The sequence below is a fragment of the Centrocercus urophasianus genome, unplaced genomic scaffold (genome assembly GCF_019232065.1).
Source record: "Centrocercus urophasianus isolate 14NV4802_14NV808 unplaced genomic scaffold, USGS_Curo_1.0 seq_73, whole genome shotgun sequence".
NCBI lineage: Eukaryota > Metazoa > Chordata > Aves > Galliformes > Phasianidae > Centrocercus > Centrocercus urophasianus.
In genome coordinates, this window is record NW_024885344.1 from 6,551,414 (window position 1) to 6,574,889 (window position 23,476).

General features: G+C 37.4%; 1 protein-coding gene across 2 annotated transcripts in view; it reads right to left on the reverse strand.

Moving 5' to 3' along the window:
- TRIM24 (tripartite motif containing 24) overlaps positions 1-23,476 on the reverse strand; it is a 58,531-nt gene that overhangs the window by 20,416 nt on the left and 14,639 nt on the right. The window contains exons 2-8 of one of the 2 annotated variants that reach the window (XM_042837577.1): positions 17,385-17,503; positions 12,020-12,167; positions 9,862-9,994; positions 8,473-8,589; positions 6,454-6,568; positions 5,602-5,748; positions 2,903-3,020 (exon numbers count right to left, since the gene is read on the reverse strand). In XM_042837577.1, the coding sequence (XP_042693511.1) occupies positions 2,903-3,020; positions 5,602-5,748; positions 6,454-6,568; positions 8,473-8,589; positions 9,862-9,994; positions 12,020-12,167; positions 17,385-17,503 (897 nt within the window). Of the gene's footprint in view, positions 1-2,902; positions 3,021-5,601; positions 5,749-6,453; positions 6,569-8,472; positions 8,590-9,861; positions 9,995-12,019; positions 12,168-13,437; positions 13,604-17,384; positions 17,504-23,476 lie in introns of those variants that run through there. The other variant, XM_042837578.1, reaches the window with a different exon arrangement.

Here is a 23,476-nt window from a genome sequence, read left to right on the forward strand (position 1 = left end):
TTTCAGCTGAGATAATCTTTTTCATAAAGGCTTGTTTGGTGCTGTGTTTTGGATTTTTGATGAAAATAACTTAATAATACAAGGATTATATACTTGTTACTGAACAGTGCTTACACAGTTAAGAATTATTCTGCTTCTCATGCTGCCCTGCCAGTGAGGAGCTCGGAGCGTACAAGGAGCTGGGAGGGGACCCAGCCAGGACAGCTGACCCAAACTGGCCAAAGGGATACTCCATATCATATGCTGCTGTATGAGACTGAAAAAGTGTTTGATGGCTCTAACAAACAAAAAGGCGCCTTACAAAATGGAGCCTTCATGACTGTACAAAGAAGTTGCTGACTCAATTAGTCTCAAGGGCTGTCTGAGATCGAAAGAGCAGACCTCTTCATGACTCAAATTGGAAGCTGTAATATCTATAGACACTCACTTTATGGAGGCAGATTGATGGGATGCTTATCTTCACTTCCTCTCATGGTTCCTCATCTCTGATAAACATCAGAAAAGGAAAGTGGGGATGCATAACCACCAGAGATCCTCTTGGAAAACTCCTGAAGCTTCTAGACACAAAGGGGCTGCCACCCCAAGGGTAGTCTCAGATGGACCGGCTACATCACCATGAACATGTGCATTCATCTCTGTCAACTCACCACCCATGGAACAAGACACTAGTCTTAAGACAATGCTGAACCAAGGGGTGGTGAAAGATATCTATCTTTAAATCTCTCTTTCTTTCTTTCTCTTCTTCTCTTTCCTCTCAATCTTCTTTTACTCGCTTTTCTTTAGTAGCCATTGTCTAAATTTGCCTTCAAGTAAACTGTCTTTATCTCAACCCACAAGTTTCCTCACTTTCACCTTTTGGATTCTCCCCATCCCACTAGGAGGGAGTGAGTAAGAAGCTACGTGGTGCTCAGCTGCCTACTGAAGGAAAAATAAGGAGAAAATTCAGAAGAACAAAGGAAGGATAGGGGATCCCCACAAAACAAGATAAAGTTGAGAAGAAGGGTTTTGGTCACAAGGATCTGGTTAAACAAATTTATCTTGCAGGAATATGGCAGGAGATGCTAGCTTAGCACCTGAATCTTGTGTTCTGGACAGAACAAAGAGAGATATACTTTATAGGATACAAAGATAGTTCTACCTGGGCAAAACAACAAACTCTGGATCCAGGGGCTACACACTGGGGGGATGAGCGGATGATAGGCAAATGGAGAAAAATGTGAACCTTGATTACCTTAACCAATGGGAAATGGGGGAAGGGCTCACAAGCATTGGGGTACCCAGATAAAAGGGTACCCCAGTACTTTGTGAGACTCCACAAGGGTTTGCCCCAGTGGACTCTCCCTTTATTTGAATAAAGAAAGCTGAAGACTCTCCTTTGTCTCTTATTGGAGTAAAGAGCAGAACAGAAATTTTCCTATCACTACTGTTTGAACCTTTATACATCTGTGGAGCTGATAGAGCTGATGAAAGGCAGAAAAGGTTCAATAGGTATCTCCCAAAGAATTCTACACATAACAGAAAAATAAAAGGTGGCCACTAAGACAGCAGTAGAGAAAGAAATGGCAGACAACAGGAGTAAAAAAAAAAAAAAAAAAAAAAAATCCTAGGGAGATCTTTGAGCTTCAATTCCTGTTCCCAGTCTGATGAGTTCCTAGGACGCTTATTTCCATTAAACATAGAGGCTTTCAGGTAATCACATATACGGACTACCTGCAAAGCTTCCAGATTCTGGTGTTCATTACAGTCATAAAACCCTAACAGTTTATGGTTATAAGACAAAAATAAAAATACTGATTTGGAGATCAGAGAAAACTTCCTAGAAGGTATTAGGAGTACAGAAGCTAAATTTCTACACTGCAATTCTGATAAAAACATGCTTTCTTCTGAAGTGCATTCCTAACTTCAGGAAAGAATATCTTAAAAACAGAAAACTTGCCAAAAGTATTGTCCTCTTTCCTGTTCTATTTTTCTGTTGCATTCACCCCTTCTGAAAGGCTTACTGCTTATAGTGACAAGGAATATGGATTTTTGAACATGTTATGCTGCTGCTAAGGGTATCAGTTTAGGAAGATTGGATTTAATTAAAAGAATGTGCTGTAAGATGCAGGATGAGACTGTCTTTGGGAACTCTTCCTTAGGTTATAAATCAAGCTTATATAATGCGTTTTTGGCTTCAGAACCTAGATAGCATATGCACTGTCCAACAAACTGCAAGTTGCTACTTTCATCATTGATGGAGTTAGGACCTCGAATATTGCAAGCATCAGTATTTGGAGGGACCATATGTATTACCCCGAAGATAAGGCAGGAAAATAAAGTTAAATTGAAGATGGATGGGCCCTATCAGGTCATACCAGAGAAACCACATTTAGAGAGGAAGTAAGCACCTAACTGAGCATGACTAGGGTCAAAAGTTTAAGAGCAATGAAGACTGTCAGCCTTCCTCCCTCAGTCCTCAGACAACCACCAAAGGGACCCCAATGCTCTAAGGGAGAGGGTCATATGTTAATCAGCTCTAAGAAAACAATGACTAAATAAGAAAATATTTAGCATATGCATGAAATTCTGGGGATAAATATGAGTATGCATGAGCACGACCAATAAATGTAATCTGCACATAAGCCAAGGTGCACATATTGGTCAGAGCCATCCCCTAGGTGCCCAGTGATGCAATAAAGAAATACCTGCTTGCTACAACTCACGGCCAGGTTAACCTACCGACATTCTCAGCATCAATCATCATCACATATCACATTCAAGCAAGGGACGTTTGTTAATGTTTCATCGAAAGTATTCATATTAATACTTTTTCCACACAACATCTTAAATGTCTTCTGCAGTTAAGTAGATGATTCTAAAAAAAATAAAATAAAAACAAAGAACTGACAAAACTTTATCACACCTAGATTGAAAATATTTTGAGCCCAGAAGCTAGGATCACAATGAAACTGGATGGTATTGTTAGTCACTGGTGAAGCATCACACCTCGCTCGGAGAAGATAGCGTAGTCGATATGTAATCTAGAACAAGAACAAAACATAACATTTTCCTCTTCAGTTAAAGCCATTAATATGAACTACTGAAAACAAGCAAACAAAAAATCTTCAACAATCCCCCAGAGAATTGAGGTAAAAGAGAAGATTGTCCAAACAAAAATTTAAAAGGATTAAAAAAAAAAACAACAAAGTAATCAATTACTGCATAAAGGCAAGTATTTTTTTCCCCTCCAGAAATGCATATCTTTCCACTAATTCAGCTATTACATAAAATTTACTTGCAGACAAATAATGAATTAATTGCTTCCTTTTTTCCTCCAAATCTAAGCTAACCCATTCATTTAAAAAAAAAAAAAAAAAAAAAAAGTATTCCATCCTCTTGATGACAAGCATCATCAAAAGAGAATTTTCCTTAGTAGCAGATACAAGGTCTTTTCAGAGAGCTTTGTCCATTACAGGCTTATCATATTTTCTTTCATATACTTCTTTGTTCTCAGATATTTTCACATTCTTCAGACTTCTTGGTTCCAAAAGACTAGACTGTGATTGGGATACACAGGCAGAATGCTGGAACAAATCTGAGTTTATCTAGCTGCTAGAAAGATTTTTTTTTGCAGATATTTCCTAGAAATATCTAACACAAATGTTAGAGCAACACACAGCAGATACAGAAAAAGCTTATCAAGTTCCACGCTTCTTTTGTCAAAATTTCATTTTCCTTTCAAATATTTTTCTTACGGACTTTTCCAGGAAATCATTACAAGAGATACATTTGGCCATATTACCTAAAAGGACACCAGTTATCTTTTACATATGAATTTTATATGAGTTTCCACTTTGCTCCTACATTTTGTTTCATTTAGGCAGGTTGATTCTAGACCAGATGCAGAACATTTAGCAAGACTTACACATCTTTTTGTATGCTTGTTTTTAAATTACTATGGAAAATTTAAAGTGCACTTTGAATACAGACCTCCTAGTACTTCTGTACACTGCCAGAAACAATTATAACATGCTTGAAAATTTCTACTCTCTTCACTCATCACAAATACTAGTTGCAGAAAAATTTTATCATAGCTCATTCCATATATTATTTCTGTGTGCAAACATATATTACAAATAAACTCAGAGTTAGGTTATCTCCTATCAGTAATGACAGTAGTCAAAAATGTTTTGTTTATGACAGAGGACTAGGCAAGGAAATTGATGCCTTACTGAACTGTTCAGGTGTGTTATTCCCTGGAAGTACAGGTATTATTCCAAACTATAATGCTGAATTTAAGTCTGCTGGATATTCCTCCTATGTGTTACATGTGGTTGGATATCCCTCAGCAGAGGCCTCGTACGCTCCTCTATGAGTAACTGTTCAGGAACACATATTTCAGATGTCTGTGGACATAGCTATTCAGACCCCAAATAACTCTGACCTCCAGCAAAAATCTGAAGCTGAAGTTTCATCTGTTCCTTTGAAAATTCACTCTCATTTGCAGAGGCTTTATGGGCTAGGATGGTCTTTTTCTTAGGATTTATAACATTTACAATCTTAAGACACCTGCAACATAAAATGTTTTCTCACCCATATAGCAGAAGTCTATGTGGCAACACTAGGCAATTCTAAACAACATTACTTAGTGTGCTGCCCTTTTCTTCCATTCAGCTAAAAAAAGTTACTTGCTAAGGCCGTATAAGACAGGCTCAGTGAATTTAACCACTTGAAATAGGTTGAGAAAACAGCCTGCAGCATTTTAATGGGTATCAAGCAAACAAACTCATACACACACCAACAGATTCTCAACTAGGCAGTGAGGCAACAAAGACAAAACGAAAACTTGCGTTCCAATTACAAGAAATTGGGAGATGATCATCTCTCCTCAACATTACCACATATTTTCTTAATCTGGAAAGTACAATCTAGAAATCCCTGGATAAATGATTGATAGTCATCTTTTTAATTCGTTTTTAATTTCATGGGCAATCTTCTCTTTGACTGGTTGGTTGTTACTGGTCTTCAGGATTCTTCTTCATCACAAGCAGTCAATGAGATCACACACGTGTGTCCTTACAACACTGAAATACTTAGTTCCATAGCAGTTTGCATAAGAAAGCACAAGCCACATCTTCATTTTTATCAGCTTAATAAATCAATTTTTGAAGACTTTTCACAGAAGACGACTCTAACATAACAAAGCAATACACTATATTAAATGCTGGATATCAGGCTTCTTTATCTAAACTCAGAAGCTGTAAAATATACTACTAAAAATCTCATTAATAATTTAGGACATACAGTAATTTTGCCCAGTCTTTCATGGCTTCAAGGTTTTCACTTCAGAAAAAAGGAGTTTAAGGCAAATTCTGAACAACATCTACAACAATACTATGGTAGCACAACAGGAGAGAATCGTGATGAGCTAAGCTAAATTATAATAAATACTCTACATTTATGTTTTTGAGAGAAAACCAAGAAAAACTGATATACAAATATTCCAAGTAGTATGAAGTCATTAAAATGCCTAATCCCTTGGTGTCAAAGACAAATGTGTGCACGCATATGACCTAACTATAATATTTAAGGAAAAAAAGAAATCTATTGTCCTCGTCTTACCAAGCGTTTACTGTAGAGTAGAGCTGTGCTGCTTCCACTGGAAACTGCCCATTTGGAAAAATTCATGGCATGTTCCAGCTGTTTAGAGAGACCTGCCACTTCCAGTTGTTGTTGCATAAGTTTCATTCGATGCTCTTTAGCCAGAGTCTGTAAGCAGAAAATTAGTTATAGTCAAAGCATTCAACTTACAGCTGAGATACATTTAACTTACATGTTTGTGACTCAATGATCGAGAGATTCTCTTCTAAAACTCTTCTAAAAAAAAATACTCCCCTACATCTTGACTATAGCTATCAGTCAAAAAAGTCATAATATTTATTCAAGATATCAAGGTTTTGCATGTAGATCTTCATTTTTTCTTATGACACATTTTCATATATATACATATATATATGCCTATATATACACACACAGTTTTTTTAAGAACTCGTTTTCTAGGCATCAATTTCAAACAACCTCCTTTGATTTTCTATTAGATTGCAGAATTTATGGAGTTCTGATGGAAGGACTTTTCATGCACGGTGCACAAAATAATGACCTACAAAAGCATGGAGGAAAAAAAACAGGTTCAGAGACAACTTTGATTATTAATATATATATGCATATATATATACATATATATACACACATATATATAGAAAAGACACGATTTACAAAGAAATAAAGAAACACAAATAAATAAGTAAACAAATACGCTTGCTCAAATGGCTTGTGTGGGACTTCTCTCTGCTTTGGAACTGCAATAGGACATGTACAAACAGCTAATGCTAGAAACTGATCTCAACCATCACCAGAAGGGAAAAAAAAAAAAAAAAACTGGCTTTTTTTTTCTTGTGACAGAAATGAAATTACCTCCAACTGATGCAGCAGAGCTTTTCCCTTTTTGTTTATTTCTACCATCAGTGTAAATATGGCAACTTTAATATCCTGTTCCACCTGCTTTTGATTCTGATTCATCTCAAGAATTCTGCAAGTAAACAGTATAGAAAATTATATTCTTTAGGTCACAAACCCACCCTTCAAACACAGAATTTTATACTTCTGTGCTACTAGGACTAGAATATTCCTTGATTATACGCACCAATTAATACATAAACAATCAGACACTTTTAGTCAGGAAAATTACTAGAAGAAACAGAAAGAACAAGTACCAGTGAGCTACAATAAAATTAATCCACTGGTGGCAAGTTCTAAAGAGCTAAGTCTATAAAACCTTTATCAATGACACAGATAATGCATCAAGTGCACCCTCAGGGAGTTTGCAGACGACACCAAGCTGAGCAGTGCAGTTGATACATTGGAGGGATGGGAAGCCATGCAGAGGGATCTGGACAGGCTGGAGAAGTGGGCCCATGAAAACCTAATGAGGTTCAATAAGGCCAAGTGCAGGGTGCTGCACTTAGGTTGGGGCAATCCCAGGTATTTATACAAAGTGGGGGAAGAGCTCCTTGAGAGCAGCCCTGCGGAGAATGACTTGGTGTTCCTGGTGGACAAGAAGCTGGATGTGAGCCAGCAGTGTGCGCTTGCAGCCCAGAAGGCCAACTACATCCTGGGCTGCATTAAAAAGGGGTGGCCAGTAGGGAGAGGGAGGTGATTGTCCCCCTTTACTTGTCTCTTGTGAGGCCCATCTGGAGCACTGCATCCAGGCCTGGGGCCCCCAGAACCAGAAAGATGTGGAACTCTTGGAATGGGTCCACTAAGATGATCAGAGCATCTCTCCTATGAGGAAAGGTTGAGGGAACTGGGCTTGTTTAGCTTGGAGAAAAGAAGGCTCTTGAAAGACCTCATTGCGGCCTTCCAGTACTTGAAGGATGAGTATCAACAGGAGGGGGCGCAATTGTTTACAAGGGTGGATAGTGATAGGACGAGAAAAATGGTTTTAAACTGAGACAGGCAAGGCTTAGGTTATATACTAGGAGGAAGTTTTCCACACAGAGCGTGATGACGCACTGGAACACGTTGCCCGAGGAAGCTGTGGATGCCCCATCCCTGGAGGCATTCAAGGCCAGGCTGGATGTGGCTCTGGGCAGCCTGGTCTGGTGGTTGGTGACCCTGCACAGAGCAGGGGGGTTGAAACTAAGTGATCGTTATGGTCATTTTCAACCAGGCCATTCTATGATTCTATGGTAAAACAAGGGTTATTATAGTTATTTAGTTAGTGACATTTAGTTATTTCAGTAGTAATGCTCAAATTGGTAACAGGGCATACTCTTACATCGTGAAAAGCACTGCTAAAAGACAAGGGATAATAACACTAAGATGCTGCAATAGAGGAGAATGGTTTCTGCTCTGCTATCTTAAAGACAGGCAAAGAGAGGAAGACTTCAAGTTACACTCAGCATCTTCTACTGTGTTGAATCTTCCTGTAAGTGCTGAAGAAGCAGACACAAAGAACTACTGCTGCATGAGTTTTACAGATTTACTCCTCTGCTAGATTTGCAGTAGAGTGAATTCAAGCCCAAAGAACAAAAGTATTACGTAAATCTTCAAATGTGTGTCACAAGCATTATGAAAACATGAGTCATTATCTCTCACTTTCTAAGGGATCTACACTAACAAAAAGAGCGCACTGATGATGAATATAAGACCGCCTCCTGCACAGTTTATTGCATAACTTGTTTCACTGCACCCAAGTTATTGTTCCTACGGGTTTGAGCAGAAGAGTTACTTAACATAAGCAAGCACATTAAAAAGACACCCAACGCAATAAAAAACTGAAGCTTTTGGAAGGCCAAGAAAATCTTACAATTTTTCTTTCTGGAAGCATATAAAGACTGAGGTGCAAAATCTACTAATCTAAACATTTCAACAAATTACAGTGTATATTAAAGTTGCAATCTGTCAGTTTCAACCTCAAAATCCAGTACATACCTGTTCTGGATCTGCTTCCCTGTACATTTTATATATTTAGTCTTCTCCATCAGTTTAGTGATTAGAGTCTCAATGATCACTTTCTGGTTCTGAAAAGCTTCTTCTATGAACTGGTACCTGTAGTAAAGAAACAGTGAGTATTTATACATGCCAAAGGTAGGATATAATAAAAAGCAGATTGCCCTACAAAAGGCTTTGTAACATGAAGAAAGATGCTGTTCAGGTCAAAAATTTAACTGCCATTATGGAGGTATACGTCAGGAAATGCTGACCTATTTTATTTACAGCATATTCCTTTTAATTTTGACTTTAAGTTTTTAGAATTATGTTTTTCATAAAATTGAAGGGATACTGTGTGACCTTGTCACAATTCTATTGAAAGAAAAATTAATGTTGTGCTGTAGCTATTACTCCAAGTGAAACAGCACATAAGCTATTACTTCATGCAAGATAAGGATGTAGAAGCAGAAGAAAGAAGAGATTTCTGAGTCAGTAAAGTCAGTAACACTAAATCAAGGAATTGAAATCAGCAACAATTTGTGGGAAAAAAAAAAAAGAGGAGATGTTCTGAACAGGATATAAATTGTAAGAGAAGGAGAGTTTAAGAGGAAGACAGCAATTCAGCAAGATCAACATTTAGTTGGTTCCAAGAAGCAAAACTGGACAACACTCCTCCACCTACTGATGTCTGTCTGCCTTGTCAGCCAAGCAAGTTCATTGGGTGGTTACATTTAGAACAGTGAACATATTAATGTTTAACCTATGAGCACATCTGTCCCAGGCCAATACTGTTATTTGTTAACAGAAAATTACTGTCCTGTACCCAGGAGTTGTATATTATTCCTCTTTTCATCTTCTACAGCCAGTAGGAAATGGCCAAAGAACAGAAACCTAAAATTTGAATGTTATTAAATAGCATTCTCAAAGTACAGTATAGTTAAATTTCAGATTTACTTTTCTTTTTTGAAGAGCTCTTCATAGAAAAATTGTCCATTTGCTCCATTCTAAATTTCTTGGGTATTGTTAGGTTATATAAACATCTTGTTGAAGGACAAATGGAAAAATTACACATAAGCATACAGTTACATAACAGCCTCTGTGCTGAGGTCTCTCTGAAAAACTGCACAGCAACAAATTCCATCCAAATAAATTGTCAGTAAATAAAGGTCTTATTCTTAAACCACCAGAGTAAAAACTGAAAGAATTAGGTTTAACTCCAAACTATCACGCATTTGCCAGCCACATTCTTTTCGACACAATCTCAATTTTTTTCCTGATCAGAAAATTTAATTTTTCACCCAATTGAATTGTATATTGCTACAGCCACAATTAACTTCAAGTTGTCTTCCTGCACGCAAGCTGTATAAAACACTGACTTTGTTTTCATACCTGTGCTCTTTGTGTTCTAGTAACTGACAATCTCGGCAGGTCAACTTGTCACACGTTTCACAGTACAGCTTCAGCTGCTCCTTTTTGTGGAAAGGGCAAAACACAGGTCGCTGACTGGTCACACCAACTGCCTCTATTGATTATAGGAAGATGTCAGTCCAGACTCTTGAAATTGTTATAGATTTGCATTATCATGTATTTCCTTATTATGCTCCTCATCTATATGCTAACCAGAAGTTACTTACGCTTCTTCAGGAGCCCAGTCTAAACGGGTTGGAAGTCTCAGTTCTTGAAGTAAATACAAATGAGCATAGGAAACATCATCACTTGTTAAAAATGATATCTGTTCTTCTATGCAACATAATAAGAAGAAAAAATACTTTTCTTATGACTTGGGCTGTATACTGAGTTCGTGAGGATTATACAGCTTGTAATGACACTGCAGCCCTTTCTTCACTGCAGACCAGGAAGGCCACTTTTCTGTACCCATTCATTTGCTTATTTTAATAAAAATCTGCAGTGTGATTTTCTGATCTATATTTCACCAAAATTATTTGAAAATGACTAGCACTCAGAGGAGGACTGAATATTCCCATTCATTCCCTTCCTATGGCATTTTTTTCCAGCAAATTACACTCAAAATAAGTCACACACTACTCTTGCCCTTTCCACGTACATTCAGCAGTCACTTCTGATTAACTAGTATGAAAATGGGATGTAAATATAGCACCCAAAATATACTATACTGGAAACTACCCTTTGAGAAGTAGATTACAGAAATGATAAATCCTGTCACATATAAAATCCACAGAAACTGACATTGAGGAGTGAAAAATACATACATGTATTTATAATAACAGAAAATAGTTCACAATAAAATACATAATTACAAGATCATCTGTGTCCAAAGGACTTAATAGAACTTAGCCTGAGTAGAAAATTTGTCAGCACCCTATTACTTTTGTAAGTGTCCTAATGTTATTCGAAGACGAGACAAAATGAGCATAAACTGAAACAAAGATGGTTCTCTGTAAATAAAAGTACAACCTTTCTCACCATGAGAAGAGTCAGGCATTCACAATGAGAACACTCAAAATTTCTTATAGGCTGTACTGTACACTGCAACAATCTTTGTTTTCAAGGCCCAAAAGGATAAAGCCTGAACAACCTGATGTGACCTCACAGCTGAATTGCTTTAGGCAGGAGGCTGGACTAGATATTCTTCTGATGATCAACCTCAAGTTTCCCAGATCCTACTAGGAAAAATTCCTAAATTCATAACATATTTTCCTTGAATTTCTGAAGCAAAACATTTCAAACTTAAAATATACTTAGCTAAAATGTGAATTCTGGCACGCTCCATTGCTAACAAAACATGTCCTTATTATCAGTGCAGAAAGAATTTAATTTATTAGTTCTCCCTTTGCTGTGATATTACAGTAAATTAACATAACTATTTAGTAGATCTCTAGAAAAGCTAGAGGAGCCAAATACGTGAAGAAGTATTTTCTGTGGTTAATCTGTAAGCCAAGACAATAACGTGCAATCACCCCAGATGAAACATCACTTTTATATTTATACTGGCTTTATATTCATATTGGTATGTATAATGTTTAAAACATTTCAACATAAAAATTGTAATTAAATACTAATCTGTAGGTTTTCTCACCACTATGTATCATATCTGATAGAAGAAATTGACTGTTATACTTGCAGCCATGACAAAAATTTGTCTTTTCAGTAGCTACATTCTAATGAATCTAATTCTTAACAATAACAACAAAAAAACCCAACAGTTTTCTTTTGTTAGCTGAGCCATTTCAGAGATTCTCTTGAAGAGTTTAAAGTGCTTCCAAAGAAACACCAGAGTTAGTTCAAATGGTTGCAGCCTTCAGAATGGAACTGAAATAAGTGAATGGGAGGCAGGAACCAACACTTCCTGATCCAATCAGAAAGTAAAACTTATTTTGTTAGTATTCATATGTACCAAGAGTTTACACCACACTGAATCTGTCCTTTTACATTTACTAAGATTAAGGGACAGTATTTTTGAAATGCATCATTTTAAAAATTAAATGTGTTGACTTAATTTAGTTTTCTGATGCATTCTTTGTGATTAACACACATCCTTTGCAAAATTACAAATCAAGTATGTTACCTGGAGATACTTCCTCCTTCTGTCTTACAGTATGATCCTTTGTGAATTTAACCCTCTGGTGAGCTCTGATGCAGGTCTTGCACAACCATTCCACACATTCCACACAAAACCCATGAGCTTCTGCATTGTCTTCACAACTTGTGCAGACCTGACACGAAGAGAAAAAAAAATGGCAGCTATGAAAATAAATATAACATATGCATACAAGCTATTATTCATATATAATCAATGTACTTCTGTAGTTTCCCTACAAGAGTGAAATGGGAACGGAAAACTGCCTGAGGTACAGGAACACTATAAATAACTATATAAAAGTAATTGAATGTGACTTGTCAAAGAAAATGGTCATTTTATCAGTGCTACTCTAGAACATTTACCTGACATCACAGAAGTCAAATCATTACTTTCCACCTGACACTGCACACTTAGGAGTTGTATAATGTTTACTATATAGTAAATATTTCACAAGAGCATATTGTAAAGACAGAACACAATCAGCACTGCTCTGATTTTAGAAGACAGAAGCTTTAGTTTCAGTTTCTGTTCATCTACACAAAGTTACAGGAAACACACAAAGCAAAAAATAGCAGGGTTCCTCTCAAGAAACTCTGCATTGCTACTTTGAGACAGATTACAGCTTATTAGTAAAGCTACTCTTCAAGACATTTTCAGGGAATCTGTAACATTTTTCAAACTGCGGCCTCTGGACTACACCCAAGAGATCTAGAAAAAAAAAAAGTAATTTAGGATAACACCTGACAGCCTGGGCAGCCTGGTCTAGTATTAAACGAGGAGGTTGGTGGGTGGCCCTGCATGTGGCAGGGGGGTTGGAGATTCATGATCCTCGAGATTCATGACCCTTGAGGTCCCTTCCAACCTTGGTCATTCTATGATTCTGTGATAGCAATCAAAATGTCCCTGCATAAAGTCAGTATCTCCACGTAAGGAAGATTTCCTTTCGACCAACAATTTCAGCAACAGGTTGAAAACTAAGAGTAACAGACAACAACAATTTACATGCTCATAAAATTATTTCATTTTTAAGTCCTCCTTTACAGTCACATAACTCATCCTTCATGTTCCCCTCTCCAGTCATACCTTGAAGCATTTAGGCAACTATCATCCATTTCTATCAAGGTTTAGCACTGCTGCAAACAAAAGATTCAAGCTGCCTGATGATCACTCTATCCTAGAGATCCCACCAATAGAATTAATGCTAACAGGATACAAGGGACAAAATTTTAGATCTTGGTTTTCCTTTTAGTTTCATTTTTAAAAACTTCAGCTTCTGCACCCACACAAGATAGAGATTAAAGCAGAAGCAACAATTCTTATCCTAAGCAGATATGTACAACTACGTCCCAGTTTGCCCCTTCCAGAAAATGAAGAACATTAGCTGATGAGGTGAACTGACTTGCCTTAGGCCACATAGCAAGTTACTGACAGAACTGGAATTTGAAAATACGAGTCCCAGATTCCCAACGCTGTGCTTATTCTTCTGGATCGTGTTGCCTCTCACTGTAAATATCTTCTGAGAAATTATGTTACAACACAAGAGTGGGAGACCCTTCTTGTTCTCAATTGGAGTATGAGGCAGTTCATGTTCATAAAGGTGACCTGAAAAGGAAAACAAAAACTGGGCTTGTGCCCCTTTTTCTGTTTCTTTACAAAAAGGAGGCCTGAAAGTCTTACTAAAAAACCTTCTTAAAAAATATGTTCTGCTTATTTTTACATTTTTTCCCCATCATCTCTTCAACAACAAAAATTCTATTGCTATCTAGACCAGTTAATTAGGGAAAAATATAAAAGGCATAAAAATTGTTCAAGAAAATGAAAACAATTAAAGGAAGTTAATTATAACTAGGAAGTTAAAAATTGTACTTGCCCTTAAATTTTAATTTCTGTGTCACTTTGGGGGGGAAAAAATCATAAAGCCATACTGAATCCTTAGATAAGAATGTAAAACAAGTAAATAAGCATCGTGTTAATTCAATGTTACATTTTCTCTGGCTGCAAAACCCATGAAGGAAATTCTCTGCCTCCTTTTCCAGTTTCTTCTCCGTAAAAGTACTGATGCAATCTTTCGCCAGGCTGGTGTAAAACCAGATTGATTGCATCACTGCTGCCCAGTGATCAGTTACATGAGCACTGCTGACTGAGCAGAGAACTTCTGCAGGCCGAGAAGCTTTTAAAGAACTTGTTGGCAGAGAAGTATTATCATACTATGCTCCCAGATTGACTAGGAAGAGGTTTTACAAATACACAGAATGAGAAGTAAGATTTTTCTTTAAACTAGAAAAATAAAAGAAGATAAGCAGAAGAAAACAGAAAAAAAAAAGAACACCAATCTTTCAGGCCTTTTCATGATTATTATTAAATCAAAAAAGCAAAATGAAACAGAAAAGGTGAAAACCCAGTTAGTATTAAGAAATTAATAAATACATTATGCTCTTTCCAGGTCACCTTTAGCAATCTCAGGCAGGTAAGCTTGATATGTGTCAGACCATTCAAATGAGTTCAAAAGATTTCAGAAAGTAATCATTCTTCCTAGATTCCAAGATCTTTGTCTACTTTATTTTTGCAATGCGTTTTAACTTTTTTCTGTCTGTTTTGACCTGTTATTGTTAGAAAGAAGACTGTGATTCAATAACCAGTCTGGTGGTGTGAAATGAACTGAAACTCTTTCTTTGTAGTCCAAAAATACATGTATTGCAACTTTATATTCCTCAAATCCACCAAGTAGAAGACAGACAGATTTATAAACTTCTTCATAGACATTATAACTCATGCTGTCAAAATAGTTCTGCTCCGTAGGTAAAAACTAAATTTGCTTCCACCCAGTTCTTATTTGAAAAATGCATTTTCAGATCAAGATTAGATTTCGCTAGAGCTCTGACTTATTAGAAGAAATTGTATACCTAAAGTACATGGAAACACAATTACCGGAAATATAAGCTATATTCTTACAAAATCTAAAACTATGTCACACTTATTTTGACTCATACAAGCATTCCTTTAGTAATTTCAAAGAAAACTCTCCCTAATTAACTTGCAAGTCTTTATTCTGGTTAGATAGATTTATTTTTAATTGACTTTTCCTTGTAAGTATGTCTAATTCAGTTACTAGTTTTAGTATTTACAACCCTGGGAAGTGTTCACTCAGCCTTCATTCAATTTTAATGTAAGCTGAAATTACTCAGCATGTTCCAGGAAGGTTACGATATTTTCTGTTCTAAAAGCTTGTTTGTTTACTTAAAGACAGATTTGTATGCACGAGCTGAGGTAATAGAGCTGTCTTCTCAGCTGCTACTCTGTACTACCTACTCTTCCAATTAGCTTTAAGTATCAAAGACATTAAATAAGCAAAATTTTCGAGTTTTGAAGGAAAAGAACTCAGTAGCATTCCAGAGAAATATTTGTTCAACTAATATTCTGAACAAAAATTACTCCAGGTTAAATTAAATGTAATAGTAACCTTTAATTTAAAAAACACCGGTGCCAAAAGTGGTATTTCTTGGCACATACAAAAGCAGCAAGGACAACATCTGCCTTTTGGGACATACTCACCCATCTGTACTTCTAAATATGAATCATATCCTGACATCTTAAATCACGAACCCTAAGGAACATATCCTTTCTGCAACATCCCATTACTGGCCACCTTGCTACTAAGCACATCACAACTATATCAAGACAGCCTATTATCCACTGCTCTTAACTAGCAACTTTCAAAGATGTTTTCACCATGGCTACAGCTTTGTTAAGGTGTTTAGCATACTAGTTCTTCTTTGGAAGAATACACGGTAGCTACTTTGGTATCATATAAGTGCCTGACTTCACCCTGACAGCACTGAGTTTGGTGGATACTTTGATACCCTGTAGCTCAGAGGAGTATGCCCAGTTTTGCATGGTTACCATCAACTCCCAAGAATAACGGATCCTTGAATTTTCCATTCCTTATCCAAGACACAAAGGTCTCAATTACCCCCCCACCTTAAAGTTTAAGAAAAATCTAGAGGAAGAAGAATGAAGACAAAAACTCTTGCCATCAAAACCAGTAGAAATAATTCTGTTTCTATCCAACTCCCCAGAGCAGTACATCACAGGACACGTTATATAACTTAACAGAGGTTATGACACAGGCCCCAAAGGAAAAAAAGAGAAAGAAAAAAAGGAAAACTGGAAAATGTCAGGACTGCTTTTGCCTAGCAAAGCAATTTGTTATCTTGCTTTTCTTCCTAACTGAAGCAACAAGGACTATTTTCTTTTACTGGCAGAGAAATCAAAGGAAACCAAAGGAAAAAAAAAAGAAAGAAAAACCCGAAAAAACACCTTCAAACAATCCTACATCAACAGAACACTGAGATATTGCTTGTACTTCAGAGACTTCCAACTAAATTCCAGTTTCAGGTAGGGTATATAATTTCTAAGAATCAGAGCTGCAAAATGTCCTACTCTCTGAAGACAGCTAAATGGCTTTTGGAGACATAAGTCTAAGTCCTTCTCGGGGATGAGGACAAAACGTATGCCTTTAATAGCCAGTGAGTCAGCATTACAAACCTGATTGGTACTTCCATTGACTCTTGACATACCCATTCACACACGTAAGCACAAATTCCAGCTAAGCTTTCAAACAAGGGGACTAAACAATAAAGGACTTCTAAGAAGACATCCTCAAAACAAATAGATCGAAAGCCAATGATACATTTCCCTAGAACAAGATGAAAGGCAATTTCCAAGAAGTTCTTTAAGGCCACAATACAACTGACATTGGATTAGCTTAAAATTGACATCACATTGAAACAGTAATCTTTTTTTTTTTTTAATTGTTATTACCAAGAATGCAGCAACATAAAGAAGCTGAATCATTTCCAAGAAGTTCCTGGAGTTTAATAAAATCTTGAAAAGATACTTGGTCTCTCTCATTAGTTGACAGTGAAGACATGTTATTTAGTGCGGTGTTTTGCCAGTGGTAACGAAAAATAAAAGCTGACTGAAGCAGAGGATTGCATTTTACATTGGGATCTCCTGACATGGTGTCATTTAGGTCTCTGGATCAAAGAGTGCTGAAAGTGTCCTGTCCAAAGTCTAGAAATTTCCATTCTAATATCTATTTCTTGCATTTAGTTTTTATTATCACAATGCAATTTTAAATTGATAATTAAAAATAGCTTAAACAACCTTCTTCTTCACGTGCACTTTCATATATTTCAACTGATTTTCTGGAGTAGCTACTTCATATGATGACTAAGTACTTCAGGTCTTTTTCTGTATATGAATAGCAAAAAAGGCCATGCAGCAAGAAGCCAAGGACATGCATACACAACCAACACGTGTTAACTTGATTACATGTTAATGCACTTACCTGATTTGATTTTTCTACTGTGCTACTAGGAACCTCTGTGGTATCCTTCACAAAAAAGTTATCTATGATGTGTCTCTCTGCGCATTCCTGACCACAAATTGGACAGCGGATAACACCAACTGGGGGGGAAAAAAATCTAATTATGCTTGCGCAACTTAAGATTTATCAAACAACTTCAAAGACAGCTGGTAAGGATAAACACTTTGAAAGTCAACATTAATACTGTTCTATCCATTATGTCTGAGTAAGAAGCTTGTTCTCATTCGTCACTGAAGAAACCTTTTACCTGTTATTCCCTGATGATATGTTCCCTTGACCAAGGTCAAGTATCTCCGTTTCAATCCTACTTTAGATTTGCTTTAATCTTATAGAAAATTAATTCCTTTTCTTCTAAAAGCAACGTATTCCATTGACAAATTGTTGTTACACAATTGATTAAAGCAGACATTTATTAATGTGGAGTATTCATTAGTGAGAGTGAACAGTTCTACACACACCAGTAGCATGACACGACTGACTTCCAACTACAGTAATGAGAGAAACTGAAATGCAATAAATTCAAAGAGAAATTGTATAAAGGAACAGACCTGCATTAAAATAGCAACTACCTTCATAAAAAGCAAGGATATATTAAGGAATAAATGAGCAAGGTCCTCTCCCTCCTTTGTTCTGCAAGACACACTGAAGAACAGTTCTAAGGTAGTACCTGCAAAGTTCTGTGGAAAATCTCTAAAACCGTTTGAATGTCTCAGTCACCGAGGGATTGCTTAGCAGTGAAGAAGAAAGGGAAACAGTGTGTTTTAGTTTGCAGCCGGAACAGAAACCAAAAGTGCTCTGCTGAGGAGGATGCGGAGTATGTCAGAGGATGGATGGCACTACTCTCCCATGCAAATGTGGGCAAGGTTCCCTGCTGCAAGAGGTGCTAATGTGATCCATGTGATGTGAAAGAGTCTCAATGACCCTGATTTCAGCTGGAGTAAAGGGTCAATGCTGAATTCCAACTACTCCCACCTCACATGCAAACTACAGATATGCATGCAATATACTTCTCTTACAAATAAAAAGGACTACAATGGTCAGGTGTGCACCTGCCACCTGGGTATTACTAGACCATAGACTACACTGGAAGCAAGGGTGGTAATTTGGATTTTCCTTCCATGCCTATCCGCTCCCTCTTTTCCTCTCCCCACCTCTGTTCTCTCTCCCCCTCTTATTTTTTTTTTTCCTCTCTCTTTTCAAGTTACATTAGAATGTAACACAAGGCACACATTCATGGCTTGTCACCAATGCAGTATAGAAATTTAAATATACGTATTCTCCATGTCATGTGCCAGGTATTGTAGTGGGATACAAATAAATATTTAACCAATCTTTTGGTGTCATTTCACCTTAATTTAGCCTGAGGCAATCATGATCCAGTTGGATCACGACAGTAACATAATCCAGGTTGAACACAGAGCTGACAACTAGTAACGCAAAGAGTTGAGTTATCCCTCACAAGAAAAAAAAAAAAGGACAAAGTCATTCTCGAGACTTGGAGCTTAACAGTGAGTAGACCAGGTTTAAGCAAAGAAGACCTGCAGAAACATTTTTAAAGACACCTCTTCTACATGCCAAAACAACAGAATGTCTTATTAACACCGAGGTTTCTTTATCTTCCGAGAAATCTCTGAAATGCTGACATTAGTGTATTGCTTTAAGGAAATTATCCACACTCACAGCTACCAAAAGGAAATGAATAAAAACTAAGTCAGGTTGAAATAATCACTACACAGAGGGGCAGCACTGAGCTCTGTTCGCTGTGACAGCAACAGGGCCTGAGAGAACAGCAGGCAGCTGGGTCAAGAGAGGGTCAGGTTGGGTGTTAGGAACAGGTTCTTCACAAAAGGGTGGTCAGGCTCTGGAACAGGCTCATCATGGCAATGGTCATAGCCCCGTGATGCTGGAGTTCATGAAGTGCTCAGACAAATCTGTAAGACATAAGGTTTCTTTCTGGCTGGTGCTGTGTGGAGCCAGGGATTGGACTCAATGATCTCTGTGGGCCCCACCAAACTTGGGATATTGTCATTCTCTAATGCAGGATCATACAAATCCCACAGCACAATAGTGATGCAAGACCAAACCAAGACAGATTCTACAGCTGTTATTTCAAAAGAAGCATGATTTTAAGGATTAAGAGAAGCTTATAGGTATAGTTTAATGCACCAAATTTAAAATCAGTAAATAATTCAGCACCTGAATATTTAACTAAATTGGTATGTGCTTAATTTTGTTCCTGTTTCACTGTTAAATTAAAAGGCAGAAGTGCAGAAATCATTAAAATATTTTACTTTCCATAAAAAAAAAAAAAAAAAACTGAATTCCTTATGTTTCACACAACATTTAGATAACTTTTCCATAGTGTTATTCCAATAACATGCTAGAGATCTAAGCACATTATACTCAATTAGCTCTTCATTCCTGAAATTTAGCCAGCAGCTTCCCCCTTGTGTGCAAGGCATTTCACTTTCATCTGTAAGGCTGTGATACTAAGCCTGCTTCAATTGTAATTGCTATTTTGCAAGTCTGTGTTTCAACACACATCTCCGCGGCTTCCTTTGATAGACACATTCTAAATTTTGGTTAAAACTTCTGCAACTTTTTTATACCATTTTCATGAAGGATAATAAAAAAAAAAACCCAATTCAGGTATGTCAGGTAGGTAATGCAACTCTTCAGTTCTTATTTTCTTCTCTTATTAAGCAAATCAATTTGCCACAGACAATAATACTCAATCCACACACTTGCTGGAAAATACTTTTAGTAAAAAAGAACATTTCATTACAGTGATGGTTACAAACAACCCTGTGTTCCCTCATTGCTCATTCTTGGTCCAAGCAAGACACAATTCTCTGGGAAAATGCAAGCAACTGAGCTGGTCCATGCATGTGTTTGGGAGTGGGGTACAGAAAGAAGGGCAGCAGAAGGACAGTGACAAAATGGCGTCTGTCACTGACGTGTGTATGAAGCAAAAGTGCACCACTGCATTCCTCTGTTTGGAAAAAGGGCACCCACTGACATTCATCAATGCTTCCTGAACATTTACAGACTCCAAACAGTGGCTGTGAGCACAGTGAGGCAGTGGGGTGGTGTTTTTAAGCGCTGGTGACAGCAACAGTGGGTCACCTCCGCTGGCGCACTTCTATGAGCATGGCATGCAGGCCATGTTAATCACTGGTGAAAATGCACAGCTAATGGTGGTGACTACCCTGAAAAAGTGCTTTGTAGCTGAGAATTTGCTCTATCAAATAGCGTTACTGTGCTTTTTCTATCTGTATTAGTTCGCATGGAAATAAATAGAAGGTATTATTTTCAGTGTAACCTATATATTTGTCATTTTTGACACAGAGAGACACCTGCTATGCACTTCAGCACTGAAACCAAACGTTCCACTGGTCTTTTCACAGACTGAATATGGCAACAGTAAGGTTGAGAGACTGTGTAGATACCAGACTGAGATGGGGGAAGGAGAAAAAAAACTGCTCAAACCTCTCAAAATCCTCCTGAGAAGTTTTTCTTGAATCCCTTATGCTGTCTAACCCACGAGCTGTTGGCATAATTTAGAAAAAGCAAAAAAACACTGCAGGGCAGCTTTAAAAGAGGGAGAAAAAAAAAAAAAGGCTATCTTAACCGGCAATAAACAAAATTAATCTTCCCAAAGTCAGTTGCACTTTGCCTGTGATGGTAACAGTGAGAAATCTCCCTACTTCCATCTCAACCCATGAGATTTTTTTGTCTTATTTTCTTTCCCCATCCTGTTGAGGAGGAGGAAGTAGTTAGCAAGGTGTTTGGCAGACAGCCACAGCTAACCCACTGCACATGAGTCTTACAGATCGTTCTTATTGGCTGATTTTATGCTTTAAACTAGAATTCTAATTCAGTTTATATGAAATCTGAAGCAGCACCTAGAAAGATGCTGGTCCATACATAATTTATCGGATTTTATATGGAGAAGACACTGCTTTATACTATTACAGCCCTACAGAGATTTGGAAAATACACAACATGCCTATTACAACAGTCACGTGGCTTCACAAGGGCAAACCCTTCTGCCATCCCTCTCTTGTTGCAGCCTAGGATACAGTTGGCCTTCTGGCTGCAAGAGCACGCTGCTGGCTCACATCCAGCTTTTCACCCACCAGCACCCTCAAGTTGTACTCTGCAGGACTGCCTCCAGTCTGTAGACATATCTGAAATTGCCCTGATCCAAGTACAATACCTTGCACTTGGCCTTGCTGAACTTCATTAGGTGCATATTAGGTTAGAGGGGGTGCAGAAGAGGGCCACAAGGACAATGAGAGGGCTGAAGTACCTCTCCTACAAAAACAGGCTGAAAGAGCTGGGGTTGTTCAGCCTGGAGAAGGCTCTAGAGAGACCTTATTGCTGCTTTTCAATACTTAAAAAGTACTCATAAAAAAGGTGAGTGACTTTTTACAAGAGCCACAGGACAAGTGGCAATGACTTTAAGATAGAAGAAGGTAGGCTTAGATTAGGTATTAGGAAGAAATTCTTCACAGAGGCTGCTGAGACACTGGAATATGTTACACAGAAAAGTATTCAAGGTGAGGTTGGCTGCAGCTTTGGTCAACTTGGTCTACAAAAGATGTCCCCACAAATGGCAGGGGAATTGAAATGAGATAGTCTTTAATGTCCCTTCCAACCCAACCATTCTGTGATTCTGTTCTATAAATTATAATATATAATGCATGTACAGCGAGGATCCATAGAAGAAATCGGAAACATGCTTTGAAAACCACCTTCCTCATCCAGCTTTCAAGTACGGAGGCTTAACTAAAAAGATGGACAGGTATTCCCCTCCAGTCCTGACAGAAGTAACAAAATAGGACATCACAGACATTAATGATTCTTGCTTTCATCTACTAATACACCTGCTGCCATACTTTAGTGTATGAAAAAGAGGCAGATTAATTTAACAGCGTTAAGTCAGGTGGCTGAAGTAAACATAGGATTGCCCATACAAGCCTTTTGCTAACAATCCAACAGGTGGTGTGCCAAGCAGCTAATGCCTTTTTGAACAAGCAAAAAGGCAATGACATTTTCCAGAGACTCTCTGGCTTGTATTTCATCAGTCACAATAACATACATTAAGAAGGAATAAAGTAAATAAAGGCACACCGATACAGTCCAACCTTTCTTTTTTAGCCACATTCCACATATGCACGTTCATTGGTGCATCATTTTCCCATAAGCACTTAATTACATTTTAAGCTTTTTCTTAAGCTGCATAGAATGCCACTTCTAAATTAACCTCTGAAATAATTAACATTTCTTCCACTGGGTCCCTCTGCAAGATACTCTCCTAGTATTAAAGTGAATCCATTCAATTTTTGTGTGGGGGTTAACATTTTGAGGTAATCACACAATAGCTTTCTAATCATGCTTAGTTTTAATGTCAATTCTTCCTTCCTCTTGTTTCAAGACACTTCCTAAACTGTGCCATAATTTACTTCATTACTTTCAGGCCAGGAACTCTAGCTTTATACAACAATCTGTTCAAGAAGATTCAAGTTCTGAGTAGTAGGATATTCAAAGTTATTTAGTTGATTTTCTTCTATAAATTAGTAAGAAAAATAACTCTGTTGAAACTAGAGGAGAAATAGACTACGCCACAAAAATGGGAACTACTTCATTGCTTTAAAGGAAAAAAATCCCAAATTATTTTGCTGCTCCTTCTCCCTTTAAAAAGTCCCATAATTTTCATTAAGGCAATAAGGGCAAAAGAGGAAAAATCTGGAGAGCTGGAGCATTACACATTATTAACTCACATAACATAGAATAGAATTTTTTGGATAAGTGGAAACTCACATTCCTGAATGGTGCAGCTTTACCATTTATCTTGATTAAATTTAGGATAGGAAGAAATCTTTTAAATTCCATATGGAAGTTCTGATGCTAAACTAATTCTTGACCCAACCGGTTCTAAAGAGCTTTGAGATACTTGTGACTGAATTGAATAGTCAAAGGTAGAAAGCAAACCAAAGAAATTCACTGCCTATCAGGAAAGAAAAGCTTCAAACTGATACTTCACTTGT